The sequence below is a fragment of the Cricetulus griseus genome, chromosome 7 (assembly GCF_003668045.3).
Source record: "Cricetulus griseus strain 17A/GY chromosome 7, alternate assembly CriGri-PICRH-1.0, whole genome shotgun sequence".
Taxonomy (NCBI): domain Eukaryota; kingdom Metazoa; phylum Chordata; class Mammalia; order Rodentia; family Cricetidae; genus Cricetulus; species Cricetulus griseus.
The window spans coordinates 26,490,629-26,513,463 of NC_048600.1; the positions used below are offsets into that span (position 1 = coordinate 26,490,629).

The 22,835-nt window shown below is 44.7% G+C and overlaps 1 protein-coding gene and 1 long non-coding RNA gene across 4 annotated transcripts in view; one reads left to right on the forward strand and one right to left on the reverse strand.

The window, feature by feature from the left end:
- Window positions 1-233: 233 nt before the first annotated feature.
- On the reverse strand, window positions 234-22,320 carry LOC113836603. 2 transcript variants are annotated; one of them, XR_003486991.2, is made up of 5 exons: window positions 22,125-22,320; window positions 19,996-22,017; window positions 8,131-8,229; window positions 6,872-7,080; window positions 234-605 (listed from the first exon to the last, which is right to left on the reverse strand). It is a non-coding gene; the product is annotated as an uncharacterized LOC113836603 (long non-coding RNA). The 2 variants fall into 2 exon arrangements; XR_004770735.1 differs by lacking the exon at window positions 6,872-7,080 and having other exon boundaries at window positions 236-605.
- Window positions 22,284-22,835, forward strand: part of Nol10 (nucleolar protein 10) — a 77,355-nt gene continuing 76,803 nt past the window's right edge. The window contains exon 1 of one of the 2 annotated variants that reach the window (XM_035447499.1): window positions 22,284-22,460. In XM_035447499.1, coding sequence (XP_035303390.1) covers window positions 22,395-22,460 — 66 coding nt within the window. In that variant the 5' untranslated portion in view covers window positions 22,284-22,394. The remainder of the gene's footprint in view (window positions 22,461-22,835) is intronic. The other variant, XM_027424679.2, reaches the window with a different exon arrangement.

Consider the following 22,835-nt stretch of genomic DNA (forward strand, 5'->3'; position numbering starts at 1 on the left):
GGGGGGCGGTGCACACACCACATACACAGAAAGAGGGAAACTAGAATGGGGAAACCCCAAGAATTAACCCATGAATGTAAAACAAGAGTCATAGTTTTACATAGTGATGCACACACACCTTTAATCCCAGCACAGGCAAGGCAGAGGTAAGCCAGGACTGTTTCACAGAGGAATCCTGTTTGGAGGGCAAAAAAAAAAAAAAAAAAAAAAAAGGCAAAACTAAACACTCCTCCTCCATCCCCAAATTAATTTCTAGGGTCAGAAAGAGGAAGCTGGTCAGTCTTTTTTCTGCAGACAGTGATTTCAGGGGCTTCAGGGAGAGAAAGGGGGCTGTTGAAGAAGGTGCTTGCTGCTGCCTTGACAAAGGAGTGTTAATCCACTCATGCGAATGTTTTCCCATCCTTGGGCAAAGAACTGGATGTAGTCTGGGACTGGCTGTGGTGGTAAGAAGTCCAGATCACGACACAGGTGGTCTGAGGTCAAAGTGATGGGTGCCACTTAAATGCTTTGTGGCTCTGGAGCTCCCAGCACCTGCAGTGCACATCACCGTGTTGAGACACTGCTGTGTATTAGTCAATCTTGCAACACGTCCTGAGGGAGGACACCTGAAACCGAGGGATGAGGAAAGGCTGTGTGCACACAGAGGCTGCGTGCCTAGTCCCAGAAAGGAGCAGTGTGCTTAAACACTGGTGGTCTGTGTCTCAGCTCCATTTATTTTCCAGGCCAGAGAAACCAATGATAGACCCAGTACCAGATCACACTGACAGACAAGAGGAGGGAAACCCAAACGAGTTCAGTGAATGGCTCAGATAATGGAAAAGCTGCATCTGGAACTAGGGCTGGTGATCTGAGGAGTGTACCCTCATACTTCCCAGCCAGCCTATGGGACTGTGACATCACTTGAACCCATGTAATCCCTTCCAGCCAACATTCTTCTGCCCTCTATTGCTGGCTTCCCCAAGACTGTGGTGGAGTGTTCAGAAGTGTCTTTGACTTTGCTTATGACACCATTCTTCCTATAAATTTCATTTCCTCAAGTTTGTCTTGTTATTTAAGCATGAAGACATGCTGGGGCATTGTGCAGTGGCAGAACACTTTCATGGTATGTCTGAGGCCCTGGTTTTAACTCCCAACACTTCAAAATAAATAAATCAGTAAGTCATTCAAACTGGCTCTGGTAGTGCACATCTGTGACCCTAGTGCTTGGGAGTCTGAGACAGGGGGATTTTGAGTTCCAGGTCATCCTGGACTTTATAGCAAGACCCTACCTTAAATACACATCTATGTATGCATGTGTAAATACAATTTTAAAGTCAAATAACTCTGGGAAGTCTGATGGAGAAAACCATAGAGAACTGTTGAGCTCTGTGCCTTCTTCCACAGCTTCCCACTCAAAGTCTGAACTCCCGCCTTTTACATCAAGTCTTTTCTTTTTGTTTTTCGAGACAGGGTTTCTCTGTGTAACAGTCTTGGCTGTCCTGGAACTCACTTTGTAGACCAGGCTGGCCTTGAACTCACTGGGAGTTACCTGCCTCTGTCTCCGGAATTCTGCGATTAAAAGCTTGTGTCATCATCGTCCAGCCCATTTCTTTTTAAGATTTATTTGCTTTTATTTTATATGTATGGATGTTTTACTTGTAGGCATATTTGTACCACTCAAATGCTGTCCACACACCATGAGTCTATCTTTCCAGCCCTATTGTCAATTCCTTGTTCAACATCTACATTTACAATGGAGATATCCTTCCAGGACAGGCTCTGAAGCTACAGAGAAACCCTGTATCTAAAACAAAAACAAAAACAACCCTGCCCCCACTCCTCTAAAAAAACCTTTACAGTGGAGATACCTGCTGCTTTTGAGAGCAACTTGACTTTTTTCTATATAACCTTTCTTCTGCTTACAAAGACACTTCTGGGCTTAGCATAAAGATTTGGAAGTTGGGCAGGTGGTACCTGTCTGTAATAACCAAAGTTTAGGCAGCAGGATAGCAAATTCCAGGTCTGACTGGGCTATGTAACATGACCCTGTCTCCAAAACACTGATACAAAATTATATATATCTGTACACACACACACACACACACACACACACACACACACACACACACACACACGTTAAAAATACTCTGTACTCTGTAGTCCCATGTATGAAAATCTGTTGCTGGTTACCCTTCTTGGACACCCCTTGGGGGAGAGGGGGTGAGAAGACACAGCACCAATGACTCAGGCACCCGAAGTCAGTGAGTAGAAGAGCATGCTGCTGACTCGTTTATTAAGGAAGTTAGACCTGCCTTTATACCGTTCCCAAGGTCCCATTGGCTCAGGCAGCTGACTCTGCTACATTGTCCTTTCCTCATTGGTGTCTCTGGGTCAGATGTCTCTCTGTAACCCTCTTTGGGCATTGAGGCAGGCTTGGTGGCTTGGCTCAGGGAGGAAGTGCCTGCAGCATGTGGCAGGCTAGTCTGGGCACCAGGGGCAGGGCAACTGCGGCTTGGGTAGGCTGGCCGCAGTTTCAACTACAAAAATCACCACTGTTAACATATAAATTCTGTTAGTTTTAATACATATTCATATATGCAAATATAGACATTTTGTATGATTACGTTTATATGTTGTAAAGTCTAGCATCTTGGTATTTCTTTCTCTCTCTCTCTCTCTCCCTCTCTCTCTCTCTCTCTCTCTCTCTCTCCCTCTCTCTCTCCCTCTCTCTCTCTCTCTCTCTGTGTATGTGTGTAAAGGGTGTTCTTACGGATATGCAGGTGTTCACAGAGGTCAAAGATGTCATCTTCAGGTGCCACCCAGTTTGGTTTCTGAAGCAGACTCATCACTGTCAGCTAGGCCACCTGGTCAGGGAGACCTCTTCTTCTTCACCTGCCCAGCGCTGAGACTACAAAACTGTGGTATCTCAATAGGCTTCTTCCTTCCTTCCTTCCTTCCTTCCTTCCTTCCTTCCTTCCTTTCTTTCTTTCTTTTTTCTTTTTTTTTTTTTTTTGTATGTTCTGGGAAACTAAGTTCAGGTCATCAGGCTTTCAAGACAGGCCATCACAGCTGAGCTAGGCCATGAGCCTTGTTGATTGCTTTTTTAAGGCTTAACAAATTACCATATTTATCTTATCAGTGAAGGACAATCAGTGTCATCATAACAGTTCAGGATAAATCAGATTTCTCTCTCTCTCTCTCTCTCCCTCTCTCTCTTTCTCTTTGAGACAGGGTTTCTCTGTGTAACAGTCCTGGCCATCCTGAAACTCACTTTGATGACCAGGCTGACCTCATACTCACAGAGATTCGCCTGCCTCTGCCTCCCGAGTGCTGGGTCTAAGGGTGTGCGCCACCACCTTGCCTTGAGTCAGATTTCAAAGCCAATAAAGCATCTTGTTAGAGAACTTATATCTATCTGTTTGTGAGGGGGTGCTGTAGTGCGTCTTGAAGTTTTGAGTCGTCAGAGAACATATATATCTTGGTGTGTGTAGTGGGTGAATCTTGCCCAAAAGGGGGACTTGTGGTTCTCAACGAGAAACATTAGTATCCGTTAGTTCCCCTATCACTTTAACAGAAATCAGAAGCCAGCTAAGAGCCATGGGTCTCACTTCCTTGTTACACAGAGTTTAGTTAAAGCATAGCCTTTCCACTCTACAAGCAAAGTGTTCCTCTTCCATGCCTGCCATGGTCCCTTTTCTCTCCCCTTCCCCACACATCCATAGAGTGTCTGAAATCTACTGCTAAAGCACTGGCAGTTCATGGTCACTACTTTGACTCCCCAGGCCGCAAACAATGAAGAGCACAGGGTTTTGTGAGCCCTGAAACTCTTCCTATGCATTTCCAGGTCATTTCAATGTGTTAACCGAGTCACCCACCTTGGTCATCTCCAGCCTGCTATGAATTTGGCTTTGGTGAGATATTCCTGAAATGTTGGCAAGGATCATGCACTGAGCCAGCAAGGTCTGTGCAAGATTGAACAGTCCCTTCAGGTTTGGGAACCAGAAGGACAAGGCTGGCCTATTTAGTCTGTTGTTCTCTGGCCACTCCCAGATGGCAGGCCTGAGGACTTATTTCCTCGTGCAGACAGGCATCTGAACTCTGAGGATGTACTTTACAAACACAGACAGAACTGCATCTTAGGGGGCTTGTGGACTTTTCTGGGTTTTACTGAGAAGAACCTCAGGAAGGTTTTTCTTGTCCACTCTTTGGTGGGGGACATGGGAGTGGGGCTGACCCACAAGTGTGGATTTGGTAAAAGATCTCAGGCTTTGGAATCAGACAATCGGATAAAATACTAACCCAAGCTGTGGTTCAGATTTCCCACTTGAAAAGAGAGTTTGGTAACACCCACATTTCCTGCCTATCATGGGGGCTGTGAGAGAGAAGCATATTTCTGGCAAGAACACCTGAGTCACAGTCCCCTCAGTGACCAATCCTCTACACCCTTAAACCCAGCAGAGTTTTACCTGCTTTGTGTGACATGCTGTGGTTATGCTTGAAAAAGCACAAGGACTCAACTTTGCTCTATAGTTTCTCTTTCAGCAAAAACCTCTTTTGGTTTTAAGAAAGCAATCATGTATCGGTGTCATGTGTTGTTGTTAGTTTCATTTTGTCGTTTTGAGACAGGGTCTCACTACGTAGCTCCAGTTGACTTTAAACTCACTATGTTCACCAGGCTGCCTCCCGCCTCTGCCTCCCAGGTGCTAGAATTAAAGGATGGGCCACTATGCCTGGTGTCGACTCATCTTTTCCTCCAGTACAGGAGACTGAACTTGGAGACTCACTTTGGCCAGGGATCACTCTACCACTGAGCCATATCCCCAGTCCTAACGTCACTTTTTGTTGTAGAGTCTTGTGATTTCTTTTCCTAATCGTCAGTGGGCTCCTCCACTCAGATCCCCACCTAACATGTTTTCCTCCCTCCCGTTTGAGGCATGCAGGAATAATTCAGTCTTTCAGACTACAGCAGCAGCAGAGTAGGCTCAGTAACAGAATAGTGTGCAGCCCCAGCTCTCGCTGGTATGAATGCTGAACACCAGGTAGGAAGTGATACCTGCATAAAAATGAGGTATAAATATTCAAGAAATGCCGTGATCCTCATTTCACAGATGAGGAAACAGGCTCAAGGAGATTAAGGGCTCTCTCTGAGCTGGAGACAGATGGCAGGTCACCTGGGTCCTGAAATTCATCCTTCTACATCCAAGTTCCTGTTGTTCTACAAGAGCTAAAATATACAGGGCAATGGTGGTACATGCCTTTAGTCCCAGCACTCCAGAGGCAGAGGGATCTGAGGCCAGCCTGATCTACAGAGTGAGCTCCAATGCAGCAGGGCTACACAGAGAAACCCTGTCCTGAAAAACCAACCCTCCCCCCACCCCCCCGCCAAAAAAAGAGCTAAAATATCCCTCTCTGGCCTTGTCCAAAGAACTCGTTACTTGGTCTGTCTGCAATTATGTGCCAATTTTTACACACACTCACTAGTTCTCTAGACTTTAGTGGACTTTTGAAGTGGGCTCTAAAGTGTGGAAGATAATAACCACCAGTCTGTTATCAGTACTTAGTTTTGTTTTTTGAGACAAAGTTTCTCTAACAGCCCTGGCTGTCCTGGAACTTACTTTTTAGACCAGACTGAACTCACAGAGATCTTTCTACTCTGCCTCCTGAGTGCTGGGATTAAAGGTGTGTGCCTGCACTGTCTGGCTAATACTTTTTTTTTTTAATTTTATGTTCATTGATGTATTGCCTGAATGTATGTCTATGTGAGGGTGTCAGAAGCCCCAGAACTGGAGTTACAGACAGGCTGAACTGCCATGTGGGTGCTGGGAATGTAGCTCAGCCTAGCACACAGGAATCTTGGGGTTCAGTCTCTAGCACTGTATAAAGTGGGGGTGTGGTGTGGTGCATGACTATAACCTCAGAACTCAGAAGGTGGAAGGGAGGGTCATTAGTTAAAGGTCATCCTTGCCTATAGAGTGAGTTTGAGTCTCCCCAGAGATCAGAAGAGGGCGTCGGATGACCTAGAACTGGAGGTACAGGCAGTTGTGAGCTAACTAAAATATCTCTCCAGTCCAGGAACAGGAAGATTTTAAAACTGCAGTCTGAGGCTAGCATGATGGCTCACTGGCTAATGGTGTTCGATGCCAAGCCTAATGACTTGGGTAATCCTCAGGTCCCACATGATGGAAGGAGAGAATTTATTGCCACATGTTGTCCTCTGACCTCCACACATGCACAGCGAGACATACACACACACACACACACACACACACACACACACACACACACACACACGAGTATTTTAAAAACTAGCAGTTTGACTAAAAACAAAAAGGATGAAGTTATAGACAAGGAGGGCATGATTGTGAAAGAAATTAGGGCCTTTAAAAAGAAACCAATGGCCAGGCATTGGTGGCACACTCCTTTAATCACAGCACTTGGGAGGCAGAGGCAGGTGGATCTCAGTGAGTTTGAGACCAGTCTGGTCTATAAGAACAAGTTCCAGGACAGCCTCCAAAGCCACAGAGAAATCCTTTCTCAAAAAAAAAAAAAAAAAAAAAAAAAAAAGAAAGAAAGAAAGAAAGAAAGAAACCAATGAATTTGCATTGAGACCATTGAAAAGAAACTTGAGGTCACCTCAAGAAGTGCCATGTTAGACCCCACATATTGCAGACTCATGGGTATGAAACAGAAAGATTCTGGGCTGGGAGATCCAGGGGTCCTGCTTACACTGGGCCACCTATGGGGGGCTTTCCCCAAGGGTTAGCATTTCAGGCACTCAGAGGAAACTCTAGCCAAGGTCCAAAGGAAGCCTGTCAGACTATTCTATCTCCACATAATGCTTGTTTTGCAAACATGGAAAATTCATGAGTTATGAGGTCATGGAGACTTCTACCTGTATTTCAAAGGAAGGCTTGAAGGCCAGGCAGCATGTGACAATCAGGATCCTACAGGCAGTCCCCAAGAGGACATGTAAAGCTGTGGATGTGAAGTCTAAGCTGAAATGGAGACTTGGAACTGCCAGGAATTCCAGAAACACAGGACAACTGGCCAATGAAACCACAGGGAATGAGCTGATCCATCCTGGAGGGAAGGGCATATGCACTGTAAGGGGCAAGACCATAGGGCTGGAATCAGAAGTCACATCATGACACCATGTGGCCTAGTAGGGTGAGACATGGAGCTACAGGAGTTAACATTTGTTTTTCAAGTTTTTGTCTTTCTTTTATCAAACTATTCCTTCCCATATCCCCATTCTTCTGGTTAGGATCAGGACATTTATGTTACCCTATTGTATATTGGGAGTATGCAAGTTTTGGGTTATGTTTTTGTTTTTGTGTTTTCTAGACAGGGTTTCTCTGTGTAACAGTCCTGGCTGTCTTGGAACTCACTTTGTAGACAAGGCTTGCCTCAAAGTCACTGAGATCCCCCGTCTCTGCCTCCCGAATGCTGGGATTAAAGGTGTGTGCCACCACCGCCCATCATTTGTGCAGAGGTTTAAAGCCAATGTTGCCTTGAGTCTCAGAGGAGACTTTGGACTTCATTTAGTTGGTTTTGTTGCTGTTTGTTTTTCTACTTTATGTGTTTGTATGAATGTGGGCATGATTGTACCATGTGTATGGAGGTTAGAGGACAAATCTGCTTCCTACCATGTGGGTTCTAGGGATCAAACCCTGGTTGTCAGGCTTGGTAGCAAGTGCCTTTCTTAGCCGAGCCAGCCCTGGACTTGGGCTTTTGAGTAATGTTGGAGCTGTAAAGATTATGGGAATTCTTGGAGATGAACTGAGTACAGTCTGCTTTACAAAGAAGACACATGGCTTTGCGGAAGACCACAGTGGATGCTATAAACAGCTACATTTAGATGTCAGACTGACAAAAGGACCAGTGATGGCTATCTTACTATTAACTTAAGAATCTTGAAAAGCAACCAGGACATTGGTGAAACTGCCATGACATAGATTTCTCTGCTCTACCTCTGAAACCATGAATCAAATCAAGTCCTCCCTGATTAAGTTGTTTCTATTGGCTACTTTGGTCACAGAATGCAGAAGTAACCAATAAGCTGTCCCCTGACCTTTTCCCAGGAACTGAAGGAAATGAAGTGAGCCTTTCACACTTAACAACGAACAAAGGTGAGCTCTTGGCACACACTACCTTGAGGAGCACCATCCTTCCTGGCTTCTTTTCCTCCTCTTGTTTCTCATTCCCACCTTCCTTCCTTTCCTCTCTTCTCTTGGCGATCCTGGGTCAGCTCTGGTGTAAACATAACACATGTCTGTCATTCACCAATTCAGCCACTTCAGCTTTGATGGCCTTCACTTGGAAGGTTAACTAGACCCTGGAGGAGCATAGTGAAGACAGGAGGTCTCTGGCTTCAAGGTCTGAGTCCTGAGATAGAGAAAGCCACACCCTGTCTCAAAAGTATCAATCATAAAAAAATAAATAAAAAGCATGAGGGAAAAAAAAAGAAAGAAAAACAAGGTGAGTGTGGTTATCAAGGACCACTTCTGTGGGCAATGGTAAGCCAGGGCAGAGCTGCTGGAGCCTTCAAATTACAGCTAAATATTCTCTCCATTCTCAGCAAATAGAGCTAAGACATTACCTGTTTTCTCTCCTGTTCCCCACTCTCCAACCCACATCTTTGTCTTTCTTTTCTTTTCTGTGTGTGTGTGCATGATGTATGTGTGTGGTACATATGAGTGTTGTATTTCATTCAGAAAACAGAGCAGGACATTGGATGCCTTCCTCTGTCATTCTGCAGATTATGGCTTTGATGTGGTCTCTCACTGAATCAGTGAGGCTGGCTGGTCAGGGAGTTCTTGAAATCTGCCTTTCTCTACACCCCTAGGATTACTGTAGGTAGACATAGCCATGGGTGCTGGGGATTCAAGTTCATATCCTACTGCATACAGAGCAAGCATCCTTACGCACTTCCTCTCCACCCTGTTGGCCTTCCTCTCCACCCTGAGGCCACCACAGGGAGCCATAGACACTATTTCCACCACTAACTATCCCAGACCATGTAGGACCCAAGTTCATCCTTCCTGTGGGAGTCACTGGTCTCTTGCCTTCATTTCTAGGTCTTCCTGAGCATGTTATCCTAATTTGCTTTGTTTCATGGCTGGGCAAATATCCAGCCTTGGGGAAATATGCCCATGTGCTTGTCCCACGTTTCTATCAGGCCAACTGCCTGTAGCAAAGGGACCATAACTATATTCACTCATCTCCTTTAAGTTTTTTGATTTGGCCCAGATGATGATTGAGAAGCTAATTAAAAAAAAATAGTGCCAAGTACCACAAGAGTAACAGAACTGTGCTGTTTTCTGGGATTTTGTTTTTTACTTTTTTGTTGTTGTAGTTTGTTTGGTTGGTTTTTTGGGGTTTTTTTGTTTTGTTTTTTGTTTTTTTTTAAATGGAGTGTGCTGGATGTCACTACAATTTTGTTCAAATGACTGCAGAACCTGGAAAAGCTGTTGCTGCTATTGATGCATAACATATTGCCATTATTGGTCTTTATATATATATATATATATATATATGTATATATATATATATGCTAATTGAAACTCAAATATGTGATGAATCCAAGGTGTTTCAGTGAGTGCTCACCTGTGCATGCAAATTTGATTTCATCTTTAGTAAGTAGTAAAGTTATATGCTTGCCAAAAAAAATAAGTGACACACTGGAAGACAAATGTCACACAATTTCAATTTTATGTGTAACCTAGAAATGATGAACTTATGGGAACAGAGAGCAGAATTGTGGCTATTAGGCTTCAATGTGGGTCTTTTAACAATGGGGAAACGATTGGTTTAAGGATATAAAACTGCAGTTGGACAAGAGGCATGGACTCTGTGATGTCTTGAGGTCTACTGAGAGCATGATAAATATGGTTGATAACAATATGCTATATTTTAAAAGTTGTGAGATAGTATACTTTAAGTGTTCTCAAAACAAAAATGATGAATATGTGTGATATAACATGTTAATTGGTTTAATTTAGCCATGCCATTGTGAACATACTGTATTATGTACCATAATCGTGCATGACTTTATTTATGAGCTAAATAAATGAATGGAAAAAGTTTTTTTAAAAAGATTTTATTTATTTATTATGTATACAACATTCTGCTTCCATGTATATCTGCACACTAGAAGAGGGCACCAGATCTTATAAGGGATGGTTGTGAGCCACCATGTGGTTGCTGGGAATTGAACTCAGGACCTCTGAAAGAGCAGTCAGTGCTCTTAATCTCTGAGCCATCTCTCCAGCCCGAAAAAAAGTTTTTGATTTGGGATTATGTCCATGCTTTGATATAGTTCATAAGTTACACAGAATTTCTGTGATCCATTCTATTCCCACCCTCTCACACCCCCTCCTCTCTTCATGTACACTATACCTCTTCTCCAGCTCCAGTCCTCCCTCATTAGAGGACTTTGTTGACCGAGTCTTTGAGAAAAACTAAGTCAAGTAGACCCTCCCCTGTTACTATAATAATAAACTGAATTGTTAGAGTATAATAATAAAACTCTTACAGAAGGCATACAAATAAATACCTGTGACTTTGAATTAGGACATGGTTTCAATGTAACCTCATAATTCACAAATGGAAGAAAGATAAAAAGAACTTCATTCCGAAATTTTTGTTGGGGGCTGAGAAGAAGACTTGGTGGGTGTATAAACATGAGGACCTGAGTTCCAATCTCTGGTACCCATGTAGAAAGCCGGGTGTGACTGCACATCTGTAACCCCAGTGCTGGGGTGTATAGGAGAACTGTTTGGGGCTTGCTGACTTAGCTCCAGGTTCAGTGAGAGACCTGTCTCAAGAAGTGAGAGAGTGCAGTGGAACCCACGGAGCCACTGATCTCTGTCTTACCTACTTAGGTCATTGCCATGCCTGACACAAAGCTGGTAACCGGTATATGTTTACTTAATGAATAAATTCTTGTCCTGATTTTGCTGAGCATTGTAATATTTAATAAACATATAATTAATCACTTAACAAATACATATTACTCATTGCCCTAATGTTATACCTTTAATTTACCAATGTCTGACTGTGCTGGCTGGTTTTATGTCAACTTGACACAAGCTATTAGAATTATCTGAAACGAAGGAAGCCTCAGTGGAGAAAATGCCTCTGTAAGATCTGGCTATAGAGCATTTTCTCAATTAGTGATCAATGGGAGAGGGCCCAGCCCATTGTGGGTGGTGCCATTCCTGGACTGGTGGTCCTGGGTTCTGTAAGAAAGCAGGCTGAGCAAGTCATGGAAAGCAAGCCAGTAAGCAGCATCCCTCCATGGCCTGTGCATCAGCTCCTGCCTCCAGGTCCCTGCCCTGTTTGAGTTCCTGTCCTGACTTCTTTCAATGATGAACACCCATGTGGAAGTGTAAGCCTAATAAACCCTTTCCTCCCCAACTTTTTTTTTTTGTTTATGGTGTTTCATATAGCAACAGAAACCCTATGACACTGACAAACATTGCTGGAACAAAGATTCTGGGAATGTACTACGATTAATAATTGCAGAGGTCAGGAATGTCAGATTCTCCAAATACTTAACCCTGCTGGTCACAACATTTCTAGAGAGCAGCCGGCCACCATGAAGGTAGCTGAAGTAGAGGGAAGCCTGGTCATTGGAACCCTGCTGTTTAGTTCCCAATTCCCTCCCCGAGGTCAGCTCTGAAGGCCACAGAGCTCCTCCCAATCCTGTTTCTCAATATGCCCTGTGCCTTGGTGTTGGCACAACATCCCACATGGAGCAGGCTTTCCAGAGAGCCACACACTGTGGGCTGTTCCACCTGGCCTCATGGAAGGAGACATCCGTCTGGCCAAGGTCCAATGGGAGGGAATCTATGGACAGAGGCCAAGAACTATGGGTGGGGAGGTGGTAGCAGGTCCTGTCATCCTTGTCCTTCTATTCCACTGAGGGGGAGGCCACACCCCCTTATCCCAGCACCTTAGGAGGTCAACTTAGGCAGCTCTTTAGGGTGCTGGATTAGGTTCTTCCTTGCAAGTCTCTCTGTATGTTCAATGTGGCACGTGTGGACCCTTTTGTGTGGAGGTCAGAGGTCAATGTCAGGTGTCCTTGATTGTTCTCCACCTTCTCCTTGAGGTAGTCTCTTGAAATCTGGAGGCTGACCAAGGCAGCTAGACTGACTGGCTATGAAGCCCTAGAACCCCCCCTGTCTCTCCCTTCCCTCTCTTCCCAGGGCTAGGATTACAGGCTTGGGCTGCAGAGAGCAGCTTTCTAAGATGCAGAGCAAATACTTTATGGGCTCTCCAGCTCTCTCACTGATCCCTTAGAGAAGTTTCTAAGACACCTTTTAGAATTGCTGCAGTCACCTGCAAGCATCTTTCTAATGGGAGCAACTTCTCTCTAATGTAGTTTAGCAGAATGGCACCCTGGTCCACGGTTGCGGTACAGTGCGATGGACCACTGCATCTCTCCCTTTAGCACACCTGAGGGGGTAAAAAGATGTCAGGATTCTTGCCAAGTCGGGGCTTCTGCACAGGCATGGATGAAATCATGATAGTCTGGTTAAGAGGTGAGAAGGGGCCAAGATGTGCTGTCTCCACAGTTCAGGAGTGTCATTTTGGAAGATGGGAACTGTGATAACAGGGAAGTTTGGATGTAGATGTTAGAAAGAAACCCACATATGACTGTAATCCCAGCACTCAGGAGGCTGAGGTAGGAGGGTTGCGTAGAGTTCAAGACCAGCTAGAGTACAGAGGAAAATCTTGTCTCAAAAACAAGTAAACAGAAAAATAAAATCTGAAAAAAAAAACAAACAAACAAAGCTGGCCGTTGGTGGCGCAAGCCTTTAATCCCAGCACTCGGAAGCTGAAGCAGGCGCATCTCTGTGAGTTCAAAGCCAGCCTGGTCTACGGAGAGAGTGCCAGGATAGGCTCCAAAGTCACAGTGAAGCCCTGTCTCAAAAAACAAAAAACAAAAAAATTGCAAAATTGACATTTATAAAAGGAAAGAGGAGCCGGGTGTTGGTGGCACATACCTTTAGTCCCAGCACCCGAGAGGCAGAGGCAGGCGGATCTCTGTGAGTTCGAGGCAAGCCTGGTCTACAGGCTCTAAAGCAATACAGAGAAACCCTGTCTCAAAAAACACAAAAAACAAAAACAAGTAAAACAAAAACAAAAATCCCACAAAATAAAATAAAGAAAACAAATTCCTGATTTTTTTTTTTTTTTTTTTTTTGTGAAAGAGAGCTAGAGATACAGCTCAGAGGTGGAATGCTCTTACTTAGCACACATGAAGTTCTAGGTTTGATTACAAGTACAAAGGGAAGGGAGGGAAGAGAGGGAAGGAAGGAGGAAGGGAGGGAGGGAGGGAGGGAGATTGAAGTCATGGAACATCAACAGTTTTCTTATTCTCTGCTGCGGTGTGGATAGGTGGCTGTTTAAAGCACACCAACAGACAAAACATACTTCTGTGACCTCAGTGAGTGAGGGCAAGTTCTCCTGAGGGAATGAAAGGTGTTTGCTTTTAGACTGGGCCTGACCTGAAGTTGTATATCTTCATCTGCAAAGGTATGGAGGGTGTTTGGGGGATGTTTTGTTCCCTAGTCTGTCTGGTTGCCTGCTTTCCAATTATCCCTGCCTTTCCCCCACTCTGCTTCCTCACCCTCCTTCTTCCTAGGGTGCCATACCAAAACCAGGGCTCTATGGACCAACCTCCAAGGTGGGCAAACTCCACTCTATCTTCCACTTGCCTCTGCTTCCTGGTGATACCCTGGTGATACCTGAGGCACTGTAGGGAACTGTGGAGACAGCACATCTTGGCCCCTTCTCACCTCTTAACCAGACTATCATGATTTCATCCATGCCTGTGCAGAAGCCCCGACTTGGCAAGAATCCTGACATCTTTTTACCCCCTCTGTTCCCACTAGGAGGGAATGAGAGAAAGCCACAGTGTGTGTCTGAGAAGACAGGTGCTCAGGGAATTTACATAGAATAGACCCATGGTTGCCTGGTTCACTGTAGGCTGACGTTAATAAAAACAATACATGTTTTCTGAATGAAGGAATGGTTAATGAATGGAGGAAATGTTTCCATTCAGTCACTCACCCTGGGCAGTATAGACTCATCTATCTGGCACTGATCAATTGTTTCTCTCCAACCTAAAAAGGGGAGGCCGAGTGCTCCCACAGACAACACCTCACCCCCTGCATCTGAGCTGCATTCTCCAAGGACCTTCTCCTCCTGTCCTTCCAGCTGCCCACTCCTGTGGCCACACCCTGTGCCTCATCATCAGATGAAACTGCTCCACCTCTGAAATCTTGAATTCCTGTATCCCACTCTCACCACAACCTGCCACTCCCCCCACCTCTCACTTGCCTGTCTCTGCACTTCCCCTTACCCTGTACACTGGCCTCTGCATTCTGTTACCTTCTGCTCATTCCTTACCACTGGGCTTGAGCCCTGGCTGGCTGGACCACCCTCAGTACACGGATTCCACGCACCCTCCAACCACTGTCTCTTCAGCACACAGATTCCATGCATCTACACTGCCAGTCACCCTGCCTTGGTCCAGCAAAGGCCTCTTATTTAGTGCTCTCCTCCTGCATCTCAGCCAAGCCGGAAAGAGCCACACTGCTGGGCCAACTGGCTCCACTCTTGGCACAAGACCTTTCCCTAGCTGTCCCTTTCCTTCAGCCACTTGGCTATTCATGCATTTAGCAAATACATGCTGCACACATACTTTGGGTCAGCACTGAGACTGTGGGAACACAGTTATTGGCATCACAGACCCTGATCTTGGGACTGACCTCTTGAGAGGAGAGGCAGTAAACAGATGCATAATCACCATCAAAGAGAAAAATTAAGGGATGTAGTTCAGTGGTTACCACATACTTAAGAAAAATTTACACGGAACTTTAAAAGGACAGAGGAAGACTCACAATTTCAGAAAGATTTAGTCTATTTAGTGTGGAGGGCATGGTAACATGACTGGGTGGTAGTGGGAATCCAGGGACGGGGTCTTAATTTTCTTTACAATTATTTTTATTTTATTCTTTAATGTCTCTGGGGCTTTGCCTGCATTTATGTCTGTGAAGCACGTGCATACAAGTGCCTGAGGAGACCAGAAGAGGGTGATGGATCCCCTGGAACTGGAGTCACAGAGGGTTGTAGGCTATCGTGTGGATTCTGGGAACCAAACTTGGTCCCCTGCAAGATCAAGGAGTGCTCTCAGCCACTGAGTCATCTCTCCAGTCCCCAATGTTTCTTATTTGTTGAGGACCAGGAAGTTTAAAGAGCTGATGAGAACCAGGCACAGGTCCCAGTCAGAGAGGCAAGGGCAACTTTTAAGGCCCAGGCTGCAGTGGGCTTCACCTGCCAGTCAGTCCACATCCCTTAAAGGCTTAAAACCAATGTCACAAGCTAGGGCCTAAGTTCAAACCCTGAGCCTATCACAGAGAACATTTCTGACTTGAACATAAAGCCATTTCTGGAACTCCTGATCTTCTTGCCTCCCATTTGCTAAGTACTGGAATTACAGCATGAGTCATCATGCCAGGCTGAGGCCCTGGGTTTGATCTTATCATGGCAACCACGGAACAGTAGCTTCCTCCAAGTGTGTGTGTGTGTGTTGTGTGTGTGTGTGTGTGTGTGTGTGTGTGTGTGTATGCTTTAAAAACTGGCTATTTATTTATTTGGCTTGAGTGTTCTGCCTACATGTATACTGTATGCCAAAAGAAAGTCCTGGAAACCCTTGAACTGAATTTAAGGACCCTTCATGTAGGTGCTGGGAACCTACTCTGGATCTTCCGCAAGAACAGCAAGTGCTCTTAACCATTGAGCCATCTCTCCTCTCTGGACCTGTTTTGTTTGAAACAGGGTCTCAGATAGGCTGAGCTGGCCTTTAAAGTGTTTTACAGCAAAGGATGACCTTGAACTCCTAATCCAATTGCCTCAGTTTCCTAAGTGTTCATATTACAGACAGGAGCTATAATGTTAGGCCAAAGTCCAGGTCTTGAGCCCTAGCATTGCAATAAGCAAACAACAGAACAATGGCTTCCTGAATTTAAAAATATTTAATGTTATTACTATTGTGTGTTAATATATGTGATGTGTGCATGTATTGTGTACGTGTAAGGTGGAGCATGCATGCCACTGTGTGTGTGTGTGTGTGTGTGTGTGTGTGTGTGTGTGTGTGTGTCTCTGTGTGTGGAAAGTTAGAGGACAAATTTTGGAGTCAGTTCTCTTTCTACTTTTTTGTTTGTTTGTTTTTTGAGACAGGGTTTCCCTGTAGCTATGTCTCTTTCTACTTTTATATGGGTTCTAGTGATTGAACCTAGATTGTCAGTTTTGGCAGCAAATACTTTTATTCACTGAGCCCTCTCAATGGCCCAACTTTTTTTAAAATTTTAGCCAACCAGATGTTTATGTACTTGTTGTGAGTTAGCTTCCTAATCTCCCAATGACTACTCATGTAAAGACATTTGCATGTTTTTATTGGCCATAAATATACTGACGTTACTTTATTAGACTATTTTATCTTTATTGAGTACCAGGAGTTCTGTTTGGTTTTGACTTTATAAGCTCTATTTATTTTTATAGTCCTACAGACATTTTTATTTTTTTTCAATATTGAGGTAGTATCTCCCAAGGTTACCTAGGATGACTTTGAACTTGTGAGATATATATATCGGATTGGCCTCAAACTTGCAATTCTCCTCCTCCAGCCCAAGTAGTTAGGGTTATGGGACTGTGTTATCAAGGCTGCCTTTCCTTCCTTCCTTTCTTTTCCTTCCTTCCTCCCTCCCTCCACCTTCTCTCTCAATTTCTTTACAACCCCCCCCCCACCAACAGGGTTTCTCTGTGTATACCTAGCTGTCTTAGAACTCACTTGGTACACTAGGCTGACCTTGAACTCAGAAATCCACCTGCCTCTGCCTCCTGAGTACTGGAATTTAAGGCATGCACCACCATACCCAGCTTAATTTTATTTTTAATTTTTGTTTGCATATGTTTCTGTGTGTGGGAAATGTGTGCCTGAGATCAGTTGCCTTTGGAGGCCAGAAGAGAGTATCAGATCCCCTGGAGCTGGGGTTTCAGTTGTGAACTGCCATCTGTAGTTGCTGGGAACAGAAAAACACCAAGAGCAAGCACTTTACCACTGAATCATCTCTCCAGCCTTCTCTGGTGACCTAAGGTAGCCACAGACTCAGTATATTTTTGCCTTAGCCTCACCAGGGTTGGGATTATGGGGTACACTATCATGCCCAGCTAGGACCTCTTCACAGGACACAAATACTAGTCTTTTGTTAGATATGTTTTTTGTGAATATTTTCTCCCAGTCTTGATACATCTTTTTTCCATTTATTTTTATTTATTTACATATGTATTTGAGTGAATGCCATGTGTACATGTTTGTGCAGGTGGACAGGTCTTTGAGCACAAAGAGATCAGGAGAAGGCATCGGATACCCAGGAACCAGAGTTGCAGGTGTTTTGCCAGATGGCTGGTTTCTTGTGCAGCTGCCGTGATCAAAACCCTGGTCCTCATGACTGTACTGATAGTGTTCTTAACCGATGAGCCGTCTCTCCAGCCCCTGATCTTGAGATATCTTTTTTTGTTTAAAGATTTACTTATTTATTATGTATACAGTGTTCTGTCTGCATGTATCCCTACAGGCCAGAAGAGGGCACCAGATCTCATTACAGATGGTTGTGAGGCATCAGGTGGTGGCTGGGAATTGAACACAGGATCTCTGGAAGACCAGCTAGTGTTTTAAACCAGTGAGCCGTCTCTCCAGCCTTTGGTCTTGAGATATCTTTATTCATTTTCTTAAACATGCCTTTTCATGATCACTAGCTATCACTGCTCTTTACAGCAGTAGTGGTGGGAAAAGTGTTAAGCCATGCATAGGCCCCTGTCATCAATTCTGCCCGATCAAATCATCCAGGAAACTATTTGCATTCTGTGTCTTTTGTCTTTGTCATAACCTGTTCACTATGATTAGGCTTGTTAAGTTAAACATTCACAGTTGGTCCAGTTACTCAGATCTGACCACCATAATTAAACGGTGTTGATGTACCAGTGTTATGTACATTACACTAATAAATTGCCAACCTGTTTACACTCGTTTAAAGTTGACTCTGTGAGCCCTCCCTTGTCTCCACCAAAACTCCCTGTCCTGAGTCAGGCTGGTCTCTCAACTGTGTGAAGGTGTAGAAGAGAAAAACACAAACACCTAAGAGAAATTACAAACATTGCATCAGGCTAGAGAGAGGGCTCAAAGATTAAGAGCAAAAGTTGCTCTTGCAGAGGACCTGGGATTGATACCTAGTACCCATGTTAGGGAGCTTAGAACTGCCTATAGCTCCAGTCCTGCAAGATCCACCACCTCTAGCCTTCATACGCACATACCTACACACAATCACAACCATAGCTAAAAAAATATTTTTAAAGAATTTGTGTGGCTGAGAACAGCTACAAGGTAAAGTGTTTCCAACAGATGTTACTGTTGTTTATTTCATCTACAGTGGGAAAAGAGGCCTACAGCACATCCATGGCGAGTTCAGTGGCAAAGTCCGGCTGTCCCTACTTGACTTCTGCTGGGTGCTGTGAACACACAATCATGATTGTTTGTTCTCCCAGTTGGGCCGCTCCAGTAACCTCTGCCAGGTGTTCTGAACACCCAATTTGATGAAGTTTTCTCCTTTATCTGCTGCTTCTGTCTGATACTTGCTATTTGTTCTTTTACTTTTGCTTGCTTTATACTTAATAAACATACTCATTCAAACCCAAAGTATGGCTATTACAGATCATTTTCTGGACTGTGCAGAACACTCATGAACTTCTGTGGCCTGGCTCTGCAAGTTTTGAGGACACAAATTCAAACGTGGTTACAATGCTGGGCATCAATTTCATCGTAAGGACAAGGGTTGGGGAAAGCATCTTCCACAGCAGTCTTGTGGTCAGATGTACTTAATTAGCTTATGCTTATTTTCAGTGAATATCTAATGATCTTTTGTCAAAGGATTCTTTTTGCTCCTTGCACCTGGGGATCAAACTTTGTTTGTTAGGCTTAGCATCAAGCACCTTTACCCTCTGAGCTATTTTTCTGGCCCTTAGTCAAAGGATCTCCAATTGAGTAGCTCAGGTCTGCCGTGGTGGCATTTTTAATCCCAGTATTCAGGAGGTAGAGGCAGATGGATATCTATGCATTCCAGGCTATCTGGTCTGAGTAAAAGACACTCTGGATTCAATGATTCACAGCACAAACACCTTAACTTTCATAACAGCCAGCTTCAGTAGGCCCTATTGCAAGCCATGTTTTTTTTTTTTTTTTTTTTTTTTTTTTCCAAAGGTGGTGGAATCAGAGGCAGGGGGTTAACTCTCATTATTCTGCAGCACATGGTAGAGCCAGCAGTGAAGCTCAAGCAGTTTAGCTCAGAAGTCTGTGCTCTGAGCCTCAAGAGTAGGCATGCAACATAGCCTTCCACTGCTACCTGGGGACTGGGTGCTGGTTGGACAAGATGTGGCAAGCACAGGAACAGCTACACTCTGAATCCAGCTAGTGCCTCAACAGAAGGCTGGGGAGTAAAGTAGGTAGGGTTGTGAGGGTGCAGACTTTGCTCATGTTTAAGCAAACCCTGTGTTCTCCCGTGTGCAGCTGCTGACTCTCAATTGGACTGTTTTTGTTGGAGACACAAGGGGATATGTTTGAAGTAAGAAATCATCTTTGTGGAGCTGTGCAATATCAACAACAAAGACTGAAGCATATACAGCATCGAAGGACTCGGGGTCAGTACAACTTTTTTCTCTTCTTTTTATGTGTGTGTGCTGGGGATCACACCCATGGCCTTGAGCTTGCAGGCAAGCACTCTACCACTGAACTAAGTCCCCAGCAAGGAGTGTCATGTTCTGTTTGTCTCTTCCCCAAAATCTGTATGTTGAAATCATACCCCTCAAGGTGATGGTATTAGGGGGAGAAGTCTTGGAGGGGGGGTAGCCAGTAGGCTTTCTGCCGTTGGACAAAATACCCAAGAAAGCTACCTGAAGAGTACAGGTTTGCACTGCTTCATATTTTCAGGAGTCAGTCCTTGGCTGGCAGGCTCCATGGGCTTCAGGACTCTGGTGAGGCTGACCACCATGGTGGCAGGAACTTGTAGTCCCGGAGGATGTGTGCCTTAAGTGCCAGGAAGAGAGATATAGAAAGACTGAGAAAAAGAAGGTAGAGGAAGAGGAGGAGAAGAGAGAGCCTCCAAAGATATGGCCCCAGTGACCTACTTCCCCCAAGCAGGCTCCATCTTAAAATTTAAAAAAAAAAATCTTAAAAATCTTTGTATTTTATTTACTTTGTGTGGGTGAGCATGTGTCTAGAGGTCAGAGGACAACTTGCAGGAATCATCTCTCTCCTTAATCACACGGATCCTGGGGATGAATCTGGCTTGGTGTAAGGACCATTATCCATTGAGCCATTTCACTGACCCAAGCCCCAACCCTTAAGAACCTATTCAGGCCGGGCGTTGGTGGCACATGCCTTTAATCCCAGCACTCAGGAGGCAGAGGCAGGCGGATCTCTGTGAGTTCGAGGCCAGCCTGGTCTCTAGAGCGAGTGCCAGCATAGGCTCCAAAGCTACAGCAACATTTTAGGGAGTGTGATGGTTCATATTGAAACGATAGTGGGAGATGGCAGGGTTTAGGGTGGGGTCCTTACGGTATGACTGGTGTTCTTATAAAGCAGGTTTGGGGAAGCTCATTGTCCTTTCTATCACGTGCCTCACTTAGCAGTGAGGAACTCTGGTGAGGGATGTCAGCCACCTCCAAAGACTGAGGGTGTCTTGGTCTTGGATTTCATTGCCTTCAGAATTTTGAGAAATTTCTGTTGTTTATAAGCTGCCCAGCCTGAAGTGTTTCATTACAGCAGTCAGAGCAATCAATTGTTTCATTTTATCAACAAGTATCAACCAATTATGGCTCAGGCAAGAGCCATAGAGATGTCACTGACTGTAGATGAGGGAGATGGTCAGAGAACTACAGTCCTGGATGCTAACTACCATAGGTTTTCTTCAAAATATCCAATAATTCAAGGAAGGAAAGGTAATGAGAGGATTGTCGAAACTGGGTGACACATAGAGGGTCAGAGACATTATTTAATATTTATATATTACATTTATAGCAGTCTAAAGTAACAAACAGGTGAGGAGAAAGGAAACAGTGACAAATACATTAAAGTAGAGTCATTCCCTGGAGGAATAAACATTTATAGGTTCTTTAAAAACGATAGCTTTTGGAGTTGGAGAAATGGCTCAGTGGTTAAGAGCATTTACGTCTCTTCCAGAGGACCCAACTTTTGGTTCCCAACACCCTCACAATCATCTGTAACTTCACCTCCATGGGATCTAATGCCTTTGGGTAGGCACCTGCACTCTTGTGCACATACATACACACACAATTTAAAATAAATAAATAAAAAATTTGTTTAACTTCAAATGGACCACCGTCTCACAAAAACTATAGTGTCTGAGAAAAAACAGCCAAGTTTAGAAACAAAACACAGCTTTACTTTTGGGCTCAACACTATCGACCTTGCAGGGTGTTTTAGGTAACTGTATTTTGCTCATAAAAATGGGCCAGTCAGAGAAAAAATACAAAATCTGTTGTTAATGGTATTTATACAACAAAGGAAAGTCCTGTGTTGTATAAATCCGCTTTGCCCGCAAAGAAAAAGCAGACAAGAGTGCACAAGCCCTCTCAAAGCCAACAGGTACTAGTGAGCGATGGCCCAAAGACAATTGAAGATGAAAACAACCCTCCCTAGCGGAGATGTACACCCGAGGGACCTTGAGGAGGAGAGGTTACGCGCCTGCTTCTTCTACCGAAGGGTCTCAGGACTTGGTGGTGGTTTCACAGGACTTTGGAGAAGGCATAACTTAACCTTTCTCTCTTTCCCACATTCCTCTTCTCATAACGTGTTTCGAGGACAGAAAAAGCCTGGAGAGGGACCTCCCTAGCAGCCAGCCTCCGGTTACGAAGCCGTCCGAGTCCTTAGATCTGCACAACAGCGAGCCCGTACTGAAAGAGCAACACAACGTGCGAACTTTATATAAATGTTAATTAACTGCTGTTATTACAGTCACATTCTTGTCTCATATGCTATCATGTTCAACTTACTCCCTCACCTCATGCTTTCTCGTACAATTTTCCTTTTCTTTTTTTTTCGCCCTCAAAGCCACTGCACGTCTCTCCAGACCGGCGCCGCTTTCCTTCAGCACCTCAATCCTCCCGGAATCCAAATGAGCGTGCACTTTCCGGCGCCCGGAAGTGCGTCATCACCGCGCGCCAGTTCCCCGCACGCTGCTCCGGTGCGCCTGAGATTCGTATGCTGAGGACTGGAGTGGCCGGCGATCTGTGTGTGACTGCTTGCCGGGTCCCGGCTGCTCCGCGCCGCGATGCAGGTCTCGAGCCTTAACGAGGTGAAGATTTACAGCCTCAGCTGCGGCAAGTCCCTCCCTGAGGTGAGTCATCCCCTCGTCGCCGCCCCCCCTCTCATTGCCCTAATCATATATCTTTAATTTACCGATGGATGACTGCTGGTTGGTTTTGTCAGCTTGACACAAGCCAGAGTTAACTGAGAGGAGGGAACCTCAGTTGAGGAAATGCCTCCATAAGATCCAGCTGTAGGACATTTTCCTAATTAGTGATTGATGGGGAAGGGCCCAGACCCCTGTGGCTAGTGGTCCTGGGTTCTATAAGAAAGCAAGTTGAGCAAGCCATGAGGAGCAAGCCAGTAAGCAGCTCCCCTCCATGGCCTCTGCATCAGCTCCTGCCTCCTGGATCCTGCCCTGTTTGAGTTCTGACCTGACTTCCTTCAGTGATGGACCGTGTTGTGA